Below are 22,348 nucleotides of genomic sequence, written 5' to 3' on the forward strand. Positions count from 1 at the left end.
GACATTACCTTTTATAATCTGCATTTATATTATTTTGGGCTACTAGATTGAAGTTTATTGTTATTAATCATATTGAAATAAAAGTTCTTCTCTTGAATTGATTAAAATAGAAAGTGTCTTTTTCCTATTTCTATTAAAAGATGAAACATTTTTCTATGACTCTGACAGTTTAATTGTCAACTGAGAAAAGTCTCAATCTGTCCAAAGCAGGCTGGTCTATGGGCACAATGTACAGGTCTGTCTTTGTTCAGCTGCCTCCAAGTATGGGGCACCGTGCCCTGGGTTTGAGGCCTCAATTGGACAAGCAGACAAAACAAGCTGAGCAGACGGTATGCCTGCACTCCTTTCTCTTCTCTAGACTCTGGGTGGGATGCGCCTAGCTTCTTCCAATTCCAGTGATGGAATGTAATCCGGAGTTGTGAGCTAAAATAAACTTTTTCCTAAATTGATTTTCGTCAGTGTGTTTTATCAGCTACAGAAATGAAACTGAGGGAGAGACTAACAGACTCACAGACTTGAAAGCCCAAGATTTAAGAAAAAGGAAACAAATGAGATTCTTGGTATCTCAGGCTGGCTGCAGTTATAGTTGCCTGATAGGTAAGCCTTCTACCAATTGAACACCTCTCATCTCACAAACTTTCTGCTGTGCATGTGTTTATAAGCCAGAGGTCAGTCTCAGGTGTTGTTCTTTAGGACCCCCCCCATCTTTCTTAAAAAAGGTTTCTCATTAGTTTGGGGCTCATCAAGTCCGTTAGGCTCTCTGGCCAGGGACTCAACTGTCTCTCTACTTCTCTGCCTCTGGGATTAAAAGTGCATGCCAGCTAGCACACTCAGCTTTTTCAAAATTTCTCTTATTAATATACTAATCACTTTGAGGTTGGGAAACAGAGCAATTTATCTCATGATGGCATCTACATAAATGTGCTGTGTTTTGTTTTTTAACACAGGGTTTCTCTGTGTAGTTCTGCCTGTCTAGGAACTTACTTTGTATATAAGGCTGCACTTGAACTCATGTAGATCCTCCTGTCTCTGCCTCCTGAGTGTTGGTATTAAAGGCCTGTGTCACTACCACCTAGATTATATTTGGTTTTCATTTGTTCTCTTTAGATATGGGCTTTTTGTTTTTTGATTTTTTTTTTTTTTTTTTTTTTGAGACAAGAGTTTTCTCTGTGTGGTCCTGTGCTGGATCTTGCTCTGTAGACCAGGCTAGCCTGAAACTCACAGAGATTTGCCTGCCTCTGTCTCCCTCTGGGGGCTGGGATTAAAAGCATGTGCTGCTACCATTGCCTGACTTTAAATATGCTTTAATTTTTTTGTTACATATATTAGGATGCATTTAAAACTGAAGAATAGAAACGGAGTTGGATTTTTGTTTTCTTATTTTCTTATCATACTCTAACATAGTATCTTAAATTTTTTGATGTGGGTTCTAGGCCTTAAACTTGGGTTCTTCTGCTTATGAGCAGACACTCTACTAAGGCTCCTCAGGCCCTAGAGCCGACTCCTGACAATAGCTATAACACAGGAATACCCCATGTTAACTATTAACTTTCTTAGAGGCTAGAAAGAGCAGCCACTTTTTCTGATGAACACTGAGCAAAACAATAGAATAAGCCATACCCTTCGAGGGCGTGGCCTTAACATCCAACACAAATTACCAGAACAGAAACACGAAATCAGACCTGTACCTAACGGAAGAACTGCTCATCTTTCCATTGCTAGTCAATGTTATGAGCTTTTCATTTCTTGAGTGGAGCAGTAATACAGAAGACAATTTATTCACACGAAAGCCATGTTTTTTGTCAGTATCAACTAGGAGTGGTGACACATCTTTAACCCTGGCACTCAGGAGGCACATGATCTTGAGTTCAAAGCCAACCTGGTCTACATGGAGAGTTCCAGGCTATCCAGAGCTACATGGTAAGAAAAGCAAAAACAAAAATAAAACAAACAAACAAATATAAAAATTAAAATAAGTCAATGTGGGAATAGGTTGCATATTTATGACTAGAAATAAAAACACTCATATTTGGCCTTGAACTTGCTATCTAGCTGAGGAGGGTGCCAGCTGAGAGGAGTGCTTCATCACGCTCAGTCACATGCAGTACTGGGTACTGTACCCAGGATTTTATCCACGCCAGGAAGCATGCTACCAACACAGCTACATCCTCAGCTTCAAGAGAACTTTCAAATCCTGGTTTTGCTCCTGAAAAGAGTCTGGTCAGGCAGTGGTGGCGCACACCTTTAATCCCAGCACTTGAGGGGCAGAGGCAGGAAGCCCTCAGTTGGAAGCCAGTCTAGTCTACAGAGTAAGTTCCACACAGAGAAACCCAGTCTCAAATACACCCCTCCAAAAGAATCTGAAGAATACTCTTTGGTAGCAACCCCAACAATAAATATAAACCCTCAAGAGAAGTTTAGTGGTCTTCTTTGTTTCTTTGAAGACACTGTTTCTGAGCTTACACTCATCCTGGGTGCCACTGGCTGAGATTTTAATATCCCAAAGCTAACAGAATTTCAGGCAATCAAAACTTCAGGGCTGCAAAGAAGGCTCAGCAGGTCAGATACTTGTTGCCAAGCCTGAAGACCTGAGTTTAATTCCAGGATCCAAATGGTAGTGGGAGAGAACCAACTCCTGTACCAAGCCCTAAACTGCCTGTTTTTGTCTAGATCTACAAATCTATGCTAAAGTTTAACTTGTGAGTCAGGTACGCAAGAGAGTAACAATAACCAATAGTAGAACAGGGCAGGGCCAGGGGTGCAGCACAGTGATGGGAGGGCTTGTCCAGCAAGCCCAGCACTGTAAGCATAAATAATGATAACACGCTTATAGCAATATGCGCCAATAAAACTGCCAGCATCATCTCTACTGTGCTCTACGCCATCATTAAGTACAATAACGTTTCCTTGGGCACAGGACTTGATACCATATAGTTAATCTGGTAATGTATTCAGCGGCTGAGTAACAGGCAGCTAGGGTCCACAGCAGAAACATATGGACAGAGGAGTGATCTGCAGTTTGGGTGGACCACAGTGAGGTGACAGGACATTTCATCATACTACTCAGAGTAGGGTGAAACCTAAAACTTATAAGTTGCTTATTTCTGGAATTTTCCACTTACTATTCTGACCTTGGTTGACTGTGGGTAACTGAAACTGAGGGAAGACCACAGACCAGGCAGACAACTGTGATTGCGCTCAAATTCTCATGAAAAGGAAAACTGCCCCTCTCTGCTGGTCACTCCCTTCCAGGCCTCAGATTTCCTCACAGCAGCGATGGCTTCTGTCCAGCTCTTCTTTCAGACGGCTCTCAGTGCCAAGTCTCCACTGTCACAACACTGAACCGTGCCCAATATAGCGGCAGCTGGGCTGAGGTCCTAGGTGCAGTAGGACAGCGTCATTCTCTCTCTAGCCTCTTCTGCCGGAGCCTTTCTAGTCAACTGGTGTTACTCTAACTCAAGGCTATTTCCAGGAGATAAAACTTAAGTCAATAACTAACTTTAAGCTGACAACTCAAATTTACATCACCTGGTCAGAACACTCAGATCTATACCCATTCTTGCCTCCTCTTTAACATTTCAAAGAGAGTTTAGACTGACTTGTGATTTCTATCCTCCCAGCCTGCTCCAGCTCTTCCAGTCTGGCAACATTGTCTACTAGGTCATAGAGATCAGAAAACTAGGCATTATCTTTGACATTCTCCCATAACAATTCACCAACAACTCTGTTGACTTTATCTCCGCTTTCTCAAAGTATCCACATTTTTTGTTTCTTTGTTTTGTTTTGAGATGAGGTCACACCTGGTAGCACAGGCTAGACTCTAGCCATGCATCTCCTGCCTTAGTCTTCTGAGTGCTGGACTGTCCATCTACACACAATGCACACTCAATCCTAATGTTTTCACTTTCCCCTTCTCTACCCTGATCCTAGGTAACCATTATTTCCTAGACCCTGGGTATCTGAACTGTCCGTGTGGGGTCCTGAATTCCACAGAGACTCAGTCCATTCTCCATATTGTAACTAGAACAGTCCCAAAACTCAGCATGATATAACAAATTGTTTCTAGCTAGTGCTGGGACACAGCGAAGCTTGAAGCTAACATTTAGTATGTGCCTGCTACTTCCTTCCCAGCCTCATCTCCAGGCTGACAGCCCTGCTTCCACCTGACAGAGGGAATTACTAGTTCCTTACTTACGTGACATGCTTACACCCAGACTCACTCTGCCAAGGTCTGCTGACCTTCCTGACAAAACCAAAATTCCCAACATCAGCTCTTACACCACCTTTTACTTCTCCATTAAGAGCTACTATACATTTTTATGTGTTTGTGTGGTTATCTGTACCTCTGACATAATTATGCTTTCTTATCGTTGTATCCCTGGAGCCTGGTAAAGTCCCTAGCAAACAATAGGCATCAAATATTTGTTGAATGATTTATATAGGAACTTTCTTTCATTAAAGCAAGTCATGAACTGATTCTGTTAAAATTTTTTTAACTTATGTGCACGCATGTTTAGCCTATGTATCTGTGCACCACAAGCAAGGCTGGTACTCAAGAAGGCCGAGAGCGTCAGATCCCCTAGGACCTGAGTTACAAACAGCTGTAAGCCACTATATGGATGCTGGGAATCTAACCCAGGTACTCTGTAAGAGAAGCCAGTGCTCTTCACAGCCAAGCCATCTCTCTTGATAAACCTAGCAAAACACATTATATAAATTTACATCAACTTATTACTGTAGATAAAAGCACTGTACAAGGAGCTGAGGGAATGGGTCAATGGGTAAAGCACTTGCCTTGCAAGCACAAGGACTTGAGTTAGAGCCTTAGAATCCATGTAAAAATGCCTGGTATGGTGGTATGTGTTTGTAATCTCAAAGCTGGAGTGGTGGAGCCAAGAAAATGCCTGGCTATCCAGTCTTGCCTAACTTGCTATCCAGGCAAATTAGAAACCCTGCCTCAAAGGAGATGAATGGCATCCATGAACATGATACCCACGGTTACTCTTTATTCTCCATATGTAGAGGAGCAACTGTGTATACATACATGAGTCATTACAGGGTTGGGGGCTGGGAGTTCAGTGGGAGAACACTTGCTGTGCAAGCATGGAGATGTGAGTTTGGATCCCTAGCATCCACATAAAACCTGAATCGCATACTCGCAGCTGCAGCAATGGGGAAGGCTGGGGCAGGCAGGTGTATTATTGCGGGGTAGCAGCCTAGCAGAGACAGTAGGCCTCAGGCTTACAAGAAACTTGTCTCAAAAAGTTGGGCGGAAAGTAATGTAGGAAGGCGCCTTAAGTTACCACTGGCTTCCACATGTCTCATGTGTATGTGTACAAACACACACACACACACACATACACACACACACACACACACACTAAAAAGTCTACAGTATAAGATATTTTAAATGAGTAGAAAATGAAATTCTCAGGGGCTACTTGTCCAGGGGTCCTGTCAATTCCCAGCAACCACATGGTGGCTCGCAACCATCTGTAATGGGATCCAATGCCCTCTTCTGGTGTGTCTGAAGACAGCTACAGTGTACTCCTTTACATAAAGGTAAATAAATAATTCTTTAAAAAAAAAAAGAAAAAAAATTCTCCTTTTGCCCACCTTTTTCTTCACTTCTAAGGCAATTATTACTAGTACTACTATTAGTTTACTACTAATAGTGAACTTTTATTAGTTTAATGAACCAGGTGTGGTGTGATATAGGCCTGTGCCATCCTAGCAGTCAGGCTGGGGTATTAGGACCACCATATGTGTGAGACAATCCTGGGCTACATCTCAAAAGACTAGAACTTACTGTGTATCTTATTTATGTGCATGTCAATGTACTTACAGGTTCATGTACTTTAAAACGTGCTTCAGACTTTCACGTTAGGTCAGTTGCCCTTTATCTGTTATTTTAAGTTGTATCCCACACGTTGCTGTACCCCACAAACACTCTGAAAGGCAGCTATCAGAGCACATGGGCTCACTAGTGAGGCTGACCCCATGCTCACCTGCTTGGCCGCTCTCGTCCAGCCTTGTGCTCATTAGGCAGGCAATAAACTTGTTATCCACTTGCTGGAGAACCTGCCATTCATGGAGACAGGGAATGTGACTCTAACCAAAAATTAGCAAAAGCTTACCTGTATAAAGGTAAGACAATACCCCACGTGCTACCACCCACGGTCCATGGAGGAGCCAGCTAGAGGGCTCCTCAGGTAACGGTGCTTGTCACAAACCTGACTGCCTGAGTTTTACCTTTTCTTGCTCAGCCTGCTTTCTTATAGAACCCAGGTCTACAAGCTGAGGGATGGCACCACCCACAATGGGCCCTCCCACCCTTGATCACTGGTTGAGAAAATGCCTTACAGCTGGATCTCATGGAGGCATTTCCTCAAGGAGGCTCCTTTCTCTGTGATAACTTCAGCTTGTATCAAGTTCACACACATACAAGTATGTATGTATGTATGTATGTATGTATGTATGTATGTATGTATGTACTCATATGTACATATGTATGTATTCATCTATTAGTTCTGCTCCTCTAGAAAGGCATAATACAACATTCCTTGACTAATACAGTTTGTCTCATTAAACAAACAAACAAACCAGCACTCGCAAGCAAACTCAAGGCCAGCCTGGTCTACATAGTGAGTTCCAGGATACCCAAAGTTACACACAGAACCCATGTCTTGAAAAACAACAACAAAAATTAAATATCATAAAGTTAGTCTATGTTAAGCATTTTGTGGCTTTCAGTGTTGCTTTTACCTGCACTGAGTGAATCATCTCTTTGGTGAAGCGGTAGGGATATAATACATTGTGAATTTTAACAGCTAAGCTCTCAGCCTGGCCACTGCTGACATCAACAGCAACCTAGAAAGACCCAGTAAAGACAAAACTTAATTTTTAATTCTGTGGAACTGTTTTACCAATGATTTCAAAATCCATTAGAATTCTCATGGGGAGGGGCTTAGAATACATAGGTCGGTGGTACAGCACTGTCTAGCACACAGGACCTAGTATCAGCTCCCAGCACTGAGAGAAGTAAAACCAAACAAACATTTTCATATATCCTACTAGAGACAGGATAGATGTAGAAAAGCTACAGATCCAAAGCGCTCTACAAATAAGTTGTCTAACGAATTTCTTATGAACACCAACAAAACCCAGCATTATTCCAGAACAGTTTGTCTATGCTCCATGATTAAGCCCTTCAAGGCATTTTAAATGAAAAATCAGTAGTCAAACGCTTGTCCATTACCCACTCAGTACCACACTCAGTACATGCTGTGACAACACACCAAAGAAAGGACACTGTCAGGACCCACAGACCTGCTCCTGCAGATGCAGTGATATTTTGTTGAATGGTAACAACTTACTACCACTCTGTCAGACAGAGCAAACACACTCACTCTTTACACTGAATATATATGCTTAAGCCAAAATTCCTGACCTTTCCAAAATGCTGACTTCTCTCTACATTAAACACTAATATTCAAGTAAATCATCTGGAAATCTGCCTCCTTTCCATTCATAATTATAAATTCATATACTCGGGCATGCCCATACTTAGTTTAAATCAAGTCCGAATTTAAAAATAGACAATGAAAAAGTACTGCAGACCTACCTCTGGGTATCGGGCAAACACTGGATTGTTCCATTCTGAAAACAAAGACTGAAGTGGTTCACTGACAGCAGCAGCATCCACAGCATCTAGGACAAAACGGACAGCTGCCATCCAAGCCCAGAAGAGAGTGAAGGTCCTCTTCTACTGAGCAACAGCCTCAAGACCAAAGATTAGACACAGTATCCCCACACTCCACAAATGCCAGAGTGTATCTTATATTCCTGTATTTGTTCAGATGTTATTCTTTTGGTTTTGGAGACAGGGTCTCAGTATGTAGCTCTGGCTGACCTAGAACTATGCAGACCAGGCAAACCTCAAACCTACAAAGATTCAACAGCCTCCACCTCTTGAGTGCTGGGATTAAAGGTGTGTGTGCGCAAACAAACTCAACCTTGATGCTACTTTTTTTTTTTAAGATTTATTTTATGTATGTGAGAACACTGTAGCTGTCTTCAGACACACTAGAAGAGCATCAGATCTCATTACAGATGGTTGTGAGCCACCATGTGGTTGCTGGGAATTGAACTCAGGACCTCTGGAAGAGCAGCCAGTGCCCTTAACCACTGAGCCATCTCTCCAGCCCCTGATGCTACTTTTAAAACTAGTATTATTACTGTATCTTCTGGCATAGTTTTTCTCCAAATTGACTATAACAATGTTGAAGGGGCCCAGGGAGATGGCTCAGAGGTTAAGAGGGCCTGAGGTTCTTGCAGAGGACCCAGGTCTGGTCCCTAGCACCCACATACATGGTGGCTCACAACCATCTGTAACTCCAACAGAGAACCTACCTTCCTCTGGCCAAGGGCATTGCGTGCACGTGGCACAAATACATGCATCCAGGCAAAAATACCCACACACACAAACAAAACTAAGTAAGTCTTCAAAAAAAATATTTCCAAGTATGTGTCCAGAAACAAATTATAATTCAAATTTTCTTGTTGCCTTTGGTAAAAATATAATCTATTTAAGAAACAACAACAAAGTAATAGATTTCTTTAGCTTTTCTTTTCCAAAGAATTTTACAAAGATCAAACTACTGAAATATGGAGAAATTTAATCTTTAAAAAAAAAAAAAAAAAACATTTTCCCAGTCACAGACACCATAGCCTATGCATAATCACCCTGAACGAACCTCCAGTCTGGAAAAGCAATTTCTGATCTAAATGCATGTGCTGAATTACTTAGCTCTGCTGTTAAACAGAGCCATGGGGAATTCCTGGCTCCTGAGGCACAGCTGGTGTGGATCAAGCTTCAGAATGCAACACTGCTTTGTCTTGTGCACCACGTGGACGGTGTGTTCTAAGTGTCTCCAAGCCTCTGCCGTTACTCACCTCTCTTGTGTCTCAGCGTGGTCCTCTCTTCCTGAGCTCTTGGGAGGAAAGGAAGAACAAGGTCGCTTCTAAAAGGATGACACCTGTACTGAACCCCTAAGCAAAAAAGGAAACTCTACAAGTTTGAACTCAATATACAAGTAAAGTATTAAAGATTATGTAAAATCGCCTTCTCTACACACTAAAGACATCAGGTAGACTCCTAAACCCTTCACAGAAACTCAGAAGTTTCAATGAAACTATCTGTTAACTTACATTAATGCCTTGTTTCTTTACTCATGAATGTGATTCTCAGTGATGGAAAGGAGGAAGCTGTGTGGGTGGGAGGCATTTTAGGCAATATCTTGAGTCATTTTTCATGGTCATATTTTGGGTAAATGGTTCTGCTACAAAATCCAGCAGATGGGAGGAGGGCGCTGCTAAACACCCTCCAAGGTATAGTTACTCAGAAAAGCCTTGTCAGACACACAGTTGTACTTAATGATTCCCACAACTACTGCAGACTTAACAAGTTCCCAACTTATGTCCCTTATCCACAACCTATGTCCCTACTGTAAGCGTGGTTTCATTGTATTACAGAGCTATTCCTAATAGACCGAAAGGCTGAGAAGTCAGAAACCACCTCCCTCACTGTAACAAGCAACAAATGCTGAATGGGTGCAAAAAGACAGATGAGCCGGTGAGAGGTGCAGACACCGAAGTATAGGGAGATACTGCCTAGTTCCAACCATCTTTCTGCAGGAAGAGCACATTTGAGTCTTAGAAACAGAGACAGTTTTTTTTTTTGTTTGTTTGTTTTTTGGGTTTTTTTTGTTGTTGTTTTGTTTTGTTTTGTTTTGTTTTCTAGACAAGAACTAATACAAATGCTTTATTCAACAGTTGCAGGTCATGGGCTGGGTTGTGGATATCCAGGGCCCAGCAGCAAGGTCAGCGCAACCTCCGAGCTTCTCTTTCTGACTCCAATACGGTGAGCACATCACCCTCTCGAATGGGGCCTTTGACGTTTCAAATGATAGAGCGTCTGGTGTCATCCATAAATTCCACTCGCACCTGCGTGCACTGTCCCCGAGAACAGGTCCTGCCCAGCACTTTGGTTACCTCACCCTAGCCAGCTTGCTGGGCTGCACGCGACTCGTGTCCATGATGGCGGTGATCTGGCGGAGAGCCAGAGACAGTTTTGAAAAGGGGGAAACATGGGGCTTGGAGGGGTGGCTTAGTGGTTAAGAGCACCAGCTGCACTCCCAGGGGATCTGGGTACAATTGAAGCTCCTATATAGTGGCGCACAGCCAACTGTAACTCTAGCTCCATGGGGTTTAATGCCCTCTCTGTCCTCCATGGGCATGAGGCACGAACATGGTACACAAACATACATGCACCCAAAAATACTCACACACATAAAAGTAAAAAAGGAGGGGCGTACATATAAAAGAACTATTACTTGAAAAAGACAAGGCTAAAACTAAAGCAAGACATTAGCTAAGATAACGTTGTATAAATCATAATAAAGGACACTGAGCTGGACTGTAGCTCAGTGGTAAAGTATTTACTATGCAGAAGGCCCTGAACTGGAAAAACAAGACATCCTTAAAGAGAAAATCCCGTGGGCTAAGGATATGACATTACTCTTAATTTACCTTTAAATAGTAAAAATTGGGTTTCATGTAGCCCAGCTGGCCTTGAGATGTACCTGAGGACGATCCTTAATTCCTAATTCTCCTGCTTCCACCTCCCAAGTGTTAAGGATCAACAGAGCCTTACTAGTCCCTTCGTAGTTTATTGCATGTTTACATTTTCTTGTGGGTCCACCATGTCCTGAGGCCCCACTATAAAGAGTCACTTCCAAGTGAATGGAGGGTGTGAGGTGCCACCTTTTTAATGAACTTGTTTTGATACCAAAATTATTTTTCATTTGGAACCTGACTTAACAGGATTCTCAAAAGTTCGTAAGATATGGTAATCCAGATGGTTAAATGGATTGAAGAAGTTTCAACATCTAAATTTACTTAACAGGAGCAGATGTTTATGTTGAATATGGCAGCTAAGGTTTCCCCCCTTTGTTTTGGCAACAACCACCCCACAGTTAAATGTGATCCAGTTATTCATTGGCACTGAATCAGAAGCAGTTACATTTCAGGAAGATGAGGTGCCGCTGTCTTAGATGCTCCTCTCTGATAAGTGCTCAGCACATACAAACCAGTACATATGACCTAGACTGAGAAGCACATAAAGATGCCTTCAGAGCAACTGGACAGTATCAAGAACAATCCTGAGAGCAAATCTCCTCCTATTACATTCTCTAGAAGTTACAATAGTGATTTTTTTTCCTTATGGAAAAAAAATGAACACTAAAGGATTTATTTAACCTCAAGTAAATCAGAGCCTCCAACTAGAAATATTTATGCTAAGAAGACATTATCATTTGCAATTATAGTCATACAATTTACATTCTTTTACAGCATTTGAGACTTTTAACAGGGATGCATATTTAATGTTTATCCTGCTGGTGAAAGCCGAGATTATAGCCAGATGGGAATCAGCTTTACTGTCCCCCAACATCTGGTTCTAACACACTGCCAAAACAATGTCACTTTTAATGTTGCTGGAAACCTGAGAACCCCAAGTCCTAGAGCAGGCTCTGATGTTGCCTTGTGGTGTGACCTGAGAGCCACATCATTGTCAACTTCTTACACCAGAAGCATAGCAAGTGGATTGATATACACAGTATAGTAAAGTACATTTGAAACAGAGTTATGAAGACACCTAGCTAGCCTACACTTTGAAAACTGCTGGCCAAATCCTACATTCTAGGGGAAGCTCATAAAATCATACTGCGCTGATCTTATTGGAAACTTGTGAGTAAAGGTTTTTCCAACATCAAATGGAAGCAGTCATGTCTCTAAAGGCAATTTCTACAAGTATATTTGGGAAGAAAGGGAAAACAGGGTAGATGAAAACTGTGGGTCTTTTAGCCATTAACCATGTACCATTTTATTAAAATGAAGTTTCCCACTCTCTCTTATACACATAAACATCTTAGACACATGTAAATACATTCACATTTTTATCACCAACTAAATTCTTATACTTAAATATTGTTAAACCCAGTGAATTTTGATATGCCTTAAACACAGTAGAATTTTTTAAAATTTGCCTTTCAGAAGCTGAGTGTTGTGGTACAAACTTTTAATTCTATAGAATCTAGAGGCAGAAGCTACCATGAGTTCAAGACTGGCTACAAACAGAGTTTGAGGCCAGCATGGACTACATAGCAAGACCCTATGTCATTATTTCTCAACCCAACCCCCACCCCCAAAAACACAGCCTTCCAGTGCTATCTGCTGAGGTCATCTCTATGGACAATAATTATATTGCTCTTTGGACACTATTCTCTTTTTCAAAAACATTTCATGCCAATGAATACTGCATACTTACCATTCCCAAGTAGGACATCCACAGCCACGGTTGTCAGATCTTTAGTACAAGCAGTATGAATGTCGTCAGTAGGAGCAACAAATGTGCTAAGTCCTGTCACTCTGTTGATGTAAACCATTCTTCCCAGGGTTGCATCAAAATGCTGCTGCCAATTCATACTGTAGGTATTTGATTCTTCATTTTCAGAACAAGATCTTGCCTTAGATTCATCGCTCTGGGAACAGATACCACCTTGGCTGCCGGTGCCATCTTCTACTTGACTCATTGCTCTACTGGCAGAGTCAGGGCTTCCAGTTTGTTGCTCTGAAGCTCTGATAAGAACATCTGAATCTCTGCCAATTTTAGAATCATTACAGGGTAACAGCAAAGAAGTTTCTGGTTTCTCTGTGTCATCCATTATACTGTTAGAACATAGTACACTATTTTTATTGATGGCATCGTCCTCTGTGGCAGAATCTGGCACTGGAAGCCCGTCACTCTCTACTTTTTCAAGTTTATTTTTTAATAATTCACAAAAATGTAAGTCTAACCTAGTGCACTGACTAGTATCTTTCTGACTGGGATCTGAATCTGGAAGTTCACTAGTATGGCCTGTCATCTCCATGGTTTGCATCTCTTTTTCAGAATCCTTTAGTCTGGATAATTTAGAAGCCAGTGATTCAGTGGACTTTTCAACATCAGGTTTTCTGTTACAGTGAGATAATTCTGCCAGAGTAATAGGACTTTCTCTCAAATGAGGCATCTGTTCTAAGTCATCTTCTTTGGAAAATGAAAACTTCTCTGGGTACAGGATGGAACTTAATGGTCGACAAGTATCACTGTGCTCCACAGTAGTGACCTCACAACCATCAGACATATCCACGGGGATCTTGTCTTTCAGAAGAACGTCGGGTTCATTGTGAGGATCAGGATGGGTCCTGACTTCAGTGTTAATGTCCTCTTCTGTATCTCGGGAACTGTTAGCCTTCCCATACTGCCTCTTAAACTTCTCTAAAGACCCTACTTGTGAACGCAAGCTTAGCTTCCTATGGACTATGTGTTTGAAGGAACCCATCTTCTCTCTTTTCTTACAACCGCCAGAAACGTATCTACACCATGGAAAGGAGGACGTATCAGTGTGTGATTTAGAGCTTTCTTGAAAAAGAGCCATGTTGTCATCTGCTGCTACAGGTTTGTTCTCAGTTCCATAGCCTGCATTTGCTCTGCAAATTCTTTTGTTGGGCAGTTGAGTGGATTCTTTACTTAAAATGCTTGTTAAATCACTGCTGTCTGGAGTCTCAATTGCATGGTGTGTTCTATTTCCAAATGTTTCTTGGGCACTTACAGGACCAGGTCGAGCATAATTTTTAAATGAATGTTCTGTTTCAGTTGATTTAGCGTGCTCATTTTGTACCACATGAGTTATAAAGCCAGTGGAGCATAATTTAACTTGTCCATAACTAAAAACATTTACTCTTCCACGACTACTGGGCTCCTTCTTTCTTCTTCCCTTCTTCCTTTGATTACCCTGTACTCTTAATAATGTTGTCTCAAAAGGCAGAGGTTGGCACCCCACTTCAGGAGCATCTTTAAACTTCTCCAGTTGACTCTGAATTTCACTATTTTGGGGAATGTTGGCAGCCATGACATTAACAGTACTACTTATTGTCTGTATTTCTAGACCTGCCTCATGCTCAAGAAGATGATGTGTTTGAATGGGGCTTGAAAACATTTTTGGACTGGTTTCATGTGGTCTTTCTGAAGTCCTATTTTCCAACAAAGATTTTTTCCATTTCTCATTTTCTCCAGAGTGTGATACTTTGGCTACCTCGTCTTCTGACACCCTGGCTTCCAAGTATGCACTGTCGCTGTTGTATAAGGCAAACTCTTCTGTTTTACTATGGTCCAGGGCATCCGATTCATAAGTGTACAACGAGTCCACTGTCTTTTTTCTGATAGTTTCTGAGTTGCCAGAATTTTGTGTGGTTTTATTTTCTAAAGTAGCTATTCTTTTCACAGCTTTTGACTGCAAATTAAACATTTCATAGGAATCCAAAATATTATTACATGCTTCTTGGAAACTGCTCTGGTCACACTTCTCACGAGCACACGCATGTGTCTGAAGAGTTGTACCAAACAAATTAAAACCATTATCTTCATTAAACTCCTTAATATCTTCACCTGATAATTCTACAAATAATTTTTCTTGCTTCAGAAACTTTTTTACACCTTCCTGAATACAAATCAACACGGTATCCCAGTTCTGAAACTCGATCAGAGTTTTGGCTGGCTCTAAGCAGACATCATACTCACAGGAGGGGCACTGCACATTGATTACATATATCCCGTGGAGTTCCGAGGCAGAGCGGTGTCGAGGACTTGAATTCATTTGCCTATTGGCAGAACCATTCTTTGGCCTGCATATAATACTTTCTTTTCTTAATAAAAAGTCAATAAGTTTATGCAACTTTGTTCTTAAAACTAGTCTTCTGTTCACAAACAAAAACTGCATATTCTTATTGTAGTGGGCTTCAGAGCTAATGTAGCCACTAAACTCAAATTCCTTATATTGAAACTGTATTTCTCTTAACTTTTGGGACTTGCCCAATCCATAAATTTGACAAAATCGAGAACATATGTCTTTGGTTTTAGGGAGCTGAAGAATCATGGAACCAGAAGCATCATTCCGCAAAGAGAAAGAGAGGGAAGGATGCATAAGTGAGAGGCCTTCCACCCTCTGCCTAACTTTCTCCAACTCTAGTCTAGGATCCATGCTTCTCCTCCGCACAGGACACTGGTAAAACAGGTTATAGACCGTTACTGTTGTCCCCACACTTGGTCTGGTCAGATCAGCCTCACGGGCAGTGAGGGCTTTCCCATTCTGAAACATCTTCACAAAGGTTTTCAATGTTGAGCTTTTCTTGGACGAAATCTCCACAGCACTAGCCACGTTGGCTATGCTTGCCAAGGCTTCTCCTCGGAAACCGTAAAATGTCAGCTTCTCCAAGTCCCGTACTGAGTTGCATTTACTAGTGAAATACCGGTTTCCCACCTTCTCTACGTCGTCCCCCGACATCCCAATCCCATTGTCTATCACTTGAACTTGAAAGGTTTCCATATTCACTCTGACGGCCACACATGTTGCGTCAGCATCAATACTGTTAAGGGTGAGTTCCTCAACACACTGGCCTAAGGAACTTATGGCTAAACCGGAACGCAACTTGGCTTGTACTTCATCTGACAGACACCTGATCATGGCAGGGAGACCTGTAGAGAGAGCAGCAGACACTGGCTCCCTTCTCTGACTGGAAATAACCACCTATGGAAAACAAAACACAACACACACTCAAACCTCAGTTATATCGCTTCTCTCCACTAATACAAAGAACTACAGTTTGAGGTAAATAAAGTATTAAACCAAAACATGAAACAGAAGCTTACTTCTGGCTTCTAGATAGTGCACCAAACTCATGCCTGCTCTAATGGCCTTCCATCCCAAAGAAGCAATCACAATTTCATCATTTTCGCTGCTCCTAAAATGAATGCCCTAAAGTGAAATTATAATTGTGCTGGAAGCTGACCCGTAAAGACACTACCCAAATTTCTAAGCACTTCACTAAAAACAGATGCCTAAATTAAACTCAGCTAAGAAACATTAGCTAGAAATTCTTCATGAAAAAAGCCTAAGCTAGTTTCATAACATTTATACTTCACACAATAAACCGCGGCTTTTAGAAAAATCTTTGCCTTTCTAAGACACTGTAAGTAGGAAGGTAAAACAATGGGACGAATTCAAAAGTCAAACGTATCAAGAAGACTCATTAAGCGATCACTATCATCATGATTACTCTCTCAGGAAGAGGTGGGGGATGGGAAAAGTAAAACTTTGGTATTTAAATTCTGCTCCTGTGTTGCTCAAAAGCTTGCTGAAAGGCCCTTACTACTAATCTATTTTTATATTGATACTCTCAGACTTTTATATCCCCAGAACACTGCTTGGCAATAACAAGTGATGGTGGTCAGAGCCAGATGTCAAATTTTCTTGTACAAACCCTGACTCTAGGTCGTTAAAGGTCTCATTCTTAAGCGACAACAGCGTGGCCCGTGGCAAGGCTGTTTTTTTAAAGTCTGAGAAAACCGGAGATACTATTGCTCTCTAAGACAAAGCATTTAGCAGCCGTTGGCAAACAGGGTTAATGTTTAACGAGCATTCTGACGACACCGCAGTTCTGGGGTCGAGATAGTCCGGGGTCCCGTGCAGGCCGGGCCGCGCCTGCGCAGTCCACCCGCCCCGTCGCTCCGGGGATGGGGGAAGCCCGGACCCCACCAGACAGGCCCGCGGCCGCCGCCACTGCTCCGGTACAGTTAGACAAGCTTTTGGGACTATATTTTATCCCGTGCTTTCCCTCTTCACCTCGCATCTCCTCCATCAACTCTCACGGACCAACCACCTCCAACGCCGGGTGTTCGCTCCGGAGCATGCGCTTCCGAGACGCCGCGAGCCGGCTTCTGCACGACGTCTCAGTGCGCAGGCGCCAAGGTGGCCAAGCTGTGCTTCCCTTCACCTGGCTGGTTCCAGTTCTTGAGCCTAATTCTCAATGGGGTGAAAGGCGGTTTCTAGTGAGTTTTATTACTTTGTTCCCTTCTGGTTCACGTCTTCTTTACATATTCCGATATTTAGCTCCACACATATCTTTTTTGTCCTTAGTTTTTGTTCGCTAGATTGTGAACTATGTGAAAGTAGGGGTTTTGTTTTGTTTACTGCTGTGTCCTGGTGACAAGTAGATATTCAGGGAATGAATGCAGAGCATTCTTAAAATTAATGTTTTATGGAGCTGGAGCTCCATATGGAGCGGAGAAGCGCCCCCCCCTTCTCTCATTCTTTATTTTTTAAAGACGTGATTTCTCTGTGTAACAGCCCTGGAACTTACTTCATAGATCAGGCTTGTCTCAAACTCATGAAAATCCATCTGCCTCTGCCTCTCAAGTAAAGCGCTGGGATTAAAGGTGTGCCCACACACCCAACTCTCTTAATTTGCAAATCAGCACATCAGGGTGCCTCCCTCCTTCCCTTCCTCCCCACTCCATAACCACCACTGAATTATTAGGCAATCCTCAGTTTTGTCTTCTCAGTTTCATTGAAACCTCCTTTCCCTCCACCCTGAAACTTTAAAAAAAAAATGTATTTTATGTGTATAGGTTTCTGTCTGCCTGTATCTTTGCACACCAGAAGGGGGCATCAGATCCCTTGGTCTTAGAGTCATAGACTGTGTGAACCACCATATGGGTGCTGGGAATTGAACTCAGGATTTCTGGAAAAGCACACAGTGCCCTTAACTGCTGAGCACCCATCCCTTCTCCCTTTAGAGGAACTTTTGACTAATTTTAGAATAAGTATATATTTGTTTAATTACTAACCAAACCAAATCAGACTTCTGGAGCCAAAGAAGCAAACTTCTGATTATTGCTCAGTTTGCCAGGGCTTCAAGACAAAAGGCCACAGGCTGGGTGGCTTAAGTAGGGGGTGGTGTTTATTTTGTTTTCAGTTCTGGGACAAGTAGGAGCGCCAGGATTCCTTCTTGGGTGTGGCTGTCTGTCTCACACTGTTCTTGGAGTCAGCAGTCCAATGGGATTGGTCCTTGGGTTAGGGTTTAGATATACAAATGAGGGGAGGGGCAGTCCAGCCTAGAACTACTTTATCTGAATTTCTAACCCTAGGAGAAGGAACGCAGTAGGTGTTACAAAAGATTGAAAACCAAAAGTAATCAGTGCAACACATCATCGAACACTTAACAACCCAACCTGGTGGCATTTGCTCTTACTATACATGAAGTCTCCTGTGTAAACAACTTAAAGAAATGACTCAAAGTCACTTCTCTTTCAGACCTCTTTAAGCTACCTCACAATCTTCCTTTCAGGGTTGAATACATCACACTGCCCAAAAGTTCACTAACGATTAAAGAAAAACAAGCAATGTAAGCATACGATTCTAATGTGTTTTTATTGGTTAGCATTGTACACATTTGCATTTCATCATACATGTAATATTTGGTAACATTCAAACATGCAACTAAAATAATAACAAATTCTAATACTGAGCACAGAGTAGTTCTATTTTTTTATCTATCGATAAAAAAAAGGAGTGAGATTATTTTGAAAAGAAAATTAAAATTTGTGTCATTATTTTACAATTTGGAAGTCTGAATAATCCAAGTTTGAGATGACTTTCTCGTTGTTGAAGTCTGCCCGGTCGATGTGCGATTTGGGACTTCCTCTGGTCTCCAGCCACTCCTGCATAAAGCGCACCTTGGAGACAGGGCCTTGCAGCTGTCCTTGCACCGTGCCCCTGTTGGTGTTCTGAACCCAGCCCACCAAACCTAGCTTTTTACCCTCAGCCTAAAGGAAGAAGAGAAAGAGGCACGTGAGACTGCACAGAACAAAGAGAGAGCAGGCTCTGTGGGCAGCATCCTGGCCAGGAAGCAAACCACTGAAACTAATCTGACATTGTCCAGAAAAATCAAAACAGGCACCAAAGGATCTCTTGGCTGGTTTTTAGCCACTTGAGTCCATTTCCCTTTTTTATTCTACAAAACCCAACATTTGAATTCTTTAGTGTTCTCCATTGCTTAGTAATTGGGGTTAGCACTACAGCGAGCCCCCAAAAGATGCCTTCAGAATGATTTCCTAATGCTTACCGCTTGCTCATTTCTTTGAGACAGTCTCTTTATGCAGCCTTGGCTGGCCTAGATAGAAATCATCTTCCAGCCATCATCCTGCCTCTGCCTTCTGAGTGCTGGGATTGTCAGCGTGCAGCCTCATGCCTAATCAAATAAAGTGGTTTTGCAGTACTGGGGCCTCATACATGTTGCTGAGGCAGGCAAGCACCCTAGCTCTAAACTATACCCACAAGCCTCACTTTCTCTTCTAATCAGCAATCCTGTGGGTGTGTTAAACAGAAAAAGCTTCAAGTTATTTGATCCTTCCCTTTGCCTTTAGCGAGGACCACACCTAAACAAATCCAGATGAAGGGATCCATTGTATCTTTAAAGATCATTACACAGGATTTCACAATCTCCCGGGCAACACAAGCATTGTTTTTACTGTGGAGGAACGTTAACCCAACATGTTGATGTTGCATCCAAAGCCCACTTTCTGTCACACTTGGTGGAGAAGGGAAGCAGCTGCGAGGCCTCAGAGCCTTCAGGGTTCACGAGGCTCCGTAGCTATCAGGTTTCTACTTGCCTTTCCCGTTAGATCATGGGCCTGCCCGTGGGAGACACGGGCTGCTCTAAGAGAGCAGGTTGGCAGCCTGGAGAAATCAGGTCATGTCCCTGCTGCAGCTCTCTCTGGACCAAGAGTAAAGAAGCCATGCTGTGTTGTAGCCTCGTAACTCATAGCCCCTAATACACAGTCCTGTCCAGTACCTCGTTCCTCAGTGCTCTTTATCTTGTAGGCTAACCTAAACTAAATCACTAAAAATAACTTACTGACAAGACTCTAATACTGAAAGAACATAAAAATCGGATGTTTCCCTTTGTTTGGGGGTTTTTCATTGAAGGCTCTATCTCTTGTGGGCATTGCCTATGGTAGGTCCCTCTTTTTGTATATGCTTGGCCCAAGAAAGTGGCACTATTAGGTGTGGCCAAGTCGGAAGAAGTGTGTCACTGTGGAGGTGGGGCTTAGAGGTGATATCTATGCTCAAGCTCTGTCTATTGTGATACAGTTTTCTACTGCCTTTGATGAAGATGTAGAGCTCTCAGCTCCTTCTCCAGCACCATGTCTGCTGGATGCTGCCATGCTTCCTGCCATGATGATAACGAACTGAAACTCAAATTCTTAGCCAGTTCCAATGAAATGTCCTTTATAAGAGTTGCCTTGGTCATGGTGTCTCTTCCCAGCAATGATATGTGACTGTGTGAGTGCTGGTACCCACGGAGTCCAGAAGAGGGCAGTGCCAGGTGCCCTGGAGCTAGAATCAGAGTTGGTTATGAGCCATGCGTGTTCCGGGAATTAAACCTAGGTCCTTTGGAAGAACAGTATGGGCTGCTGAGCTGTCTACCCAGGCCCCTAAGTTAATTTTCTTAATGATGTTCCTCCTCTTTAATTACACTTACCCTTATGGGGTGGGGCAGGCAGACTATAGCAAAAGTATGGAGGTCAGGAGACTGCTTGCACAAGTCTGTTCCTTCCTTCCACCATTTGGGTCCTGGGGGTTAAGCTCGTCTACCAATCTTGGTGGCAAGTGCCTTTACCCACTGAGCCGCCTCCCCATTCCTCTCAGAGTTTCCAATGAAAGCCTTTAAGCCCTGCCACATTGCCTGATCTGATGATCTAACGCTCTCCTACCTCAAGGCCACCCACAGACCCCCATGGTCACAAGGTTCTCCCAATAAAGCTGATGGCAGCCACCTTTCCAAACCTGCTGCTCCTTTTCCTGCGTTTCATTTCTCTCATGTAATAAGTAATCACAGTTGAACATGTTGGGGCTGGAAGAGATGGCTCAGTGGTTGTTCTTCCAGAGGACCTGGGTTCAATTCCCAGTATCCACATGACAGCTATTTGTAACTCTAGTTCTAGGGGATCTGACACACATACAGGCAAAGTACCAATAAACAAAAAATAAATTAATTAAAAGCAAGAAAGTTGCACATACTTATGAAAAGCAACTGCTGTGTAATCTTTTTCCTCCTTGGTGCTCATTATTAAGTTGTGGCAGAAGTGAGCATTTAGGAAAGACAGTGATGCCCCGGAGCTAGTTTTATTGCTACATAAAGTATAATTAGGATCATATATTGTTGTTGATCTATAAATAGAAGAGGTTAGATTACAAGAGAGTATGGGAGCTGACATGACTGCATGTGCAAACGCCAGGAAACTGGTGGAGCATGCCAAGGAAAGCATTATGTACAGAAAAAGAATGTTTTGAGGAGCAACTGGATGGAGTACCCATCAAAGCAGTAATAGTCAAAGCAGACATGTTTGCATAAAGAACAAAAATATTTCTACCAAATAATAGTCTCAGGGATGGGGTACAAAGGCATGAAGAAAAGCAGGAGCTACCTACAGTGGTGCTGTTGAATGCCGACAGAGAGACACAAAGAAGAAAGCCCAGCCAGCCAGCTGTACAACTGCCTCCTTGTGCAGTCTCCAGATGTTAAATCACCATAAATGGCAAGCAGCTATCAGCATGACGGTGCAGTTTTGAGCCGAAAGTTATATCCGTCAAAAAGATCTCTAATTTGAAATGTGATTAATCTGGAGTCCAATGAACAAGGCACTCCAAATTTTGACTCATCGGAGACTGAGAATTTCCAACAGGTCTTATTTGTGTGCTAATTTTTACTCTTGTTTTTAAATGGTATCAGAATATTGCTTGATGATTCACGTTCAGATTTGAATATGCCAGTGCTGGAGAACTCTGTCCTCTGGGCTTCAATCACACGTAGCAGTTGTGATTACTTGGAGAAGCCCCTCATATTAGACCCATTAGCATTCCATCCTTGGGGAGGGAGGGACACAAAGCGGGGTTCCTAAGGGGCTCTCAGCATAGCACACTAGCTGGTATAAGAGGCAACTACACTCTAACCCTCCCCCAACATTATATACGGTGTTAAGGATGGGGATGTTAAGTGGGAACTACATGCTGTTGCTGCCTGTAAGTTTTCATATTTAATCAAAATTAAAGCTCACTGGTTTACCAAGCTAGCCTTGGGTGCAATCATTTGTTTGGTCTGTTCTTGGTATCCTAATAGGGTGAATAGACATCTATTCATGTGTCTCCAGGAAAAATTAATAAAATAATAAATAAAGTGAAATTCCAATATGCTAACAACACATCATAAACCATTTTCCACAGATGGCAAGATGGCACAGCAGGAAGAGCTACTTGCCACCAAGCCTGGTCCCCAGGACATGCACAGTGGGAGGAAAGATGTGACTCCCACAAGATGTCCTCTGACCTCCACATGCAGGTACACACAC

At 42.5% G+C, this 22,348-nt stretch overlaps 1 protein-coding gene and 1 pseudogene across 6 annotated transcripts in view; both read right to left on the reverse strand.

Annotated features, from left to right (window-relative positions):
* The window catches only part of LOC308418758 (acylphosphatase-1), a 46,437-nt gene that overhangs the window by 15,748 nt on the left and 8,341 nt on the right, over nucleotides 1-22,348 (reverse strand). For 2 of the 5 annotated variants that reach the window (XM_080914247.1, XM_080914248.1), the window contains exon 3: nucleotides 18,370-18,763. In XM_080914247.1, coding sequence (XP_080770373.1) covers nucleotides 18,548-18,763 — 216 coding nt within the window. In that variant the 3' untranslated portion in view covers nucleotides 18,370-18,547. Of the gene's footprint in view, nucleotides 1-6,008; nucleotides 6,082-6,765; nucleotides 6,871-7,624; nucleotides 7,711-8,955; nucleotides 9,052-12,388; nucleotides 15,687-16,781; nucleotides 16,840-18,369; nucleotides 18,764-22,348 lie in introns of those variants that run through there. The other 3 variants (XM_080914245.1, XM_080914249.1, XM_080914246.1) reach the window with 3 other exon arrangements.
* On the reverse strand, nucleotides 9,883-10,097 carry LOC308418776 (small ribosomal subunit protein eS28-like; annotated as a pseudogene). The gene has a single exon. The product of its transcript is annotated as a small ribosomal subunit protein eS28-like (transcript).

Source organism: Micromys minutus (genome assembly GCF_963924665.1).
Source record: "Micromys minutus genome assembly, chromosome: 1".
NCBI lineage: Eukaryota > Metazoa > Chordata > Mammalia > Rodentia > Muridae > Micromys > Micromys minutus.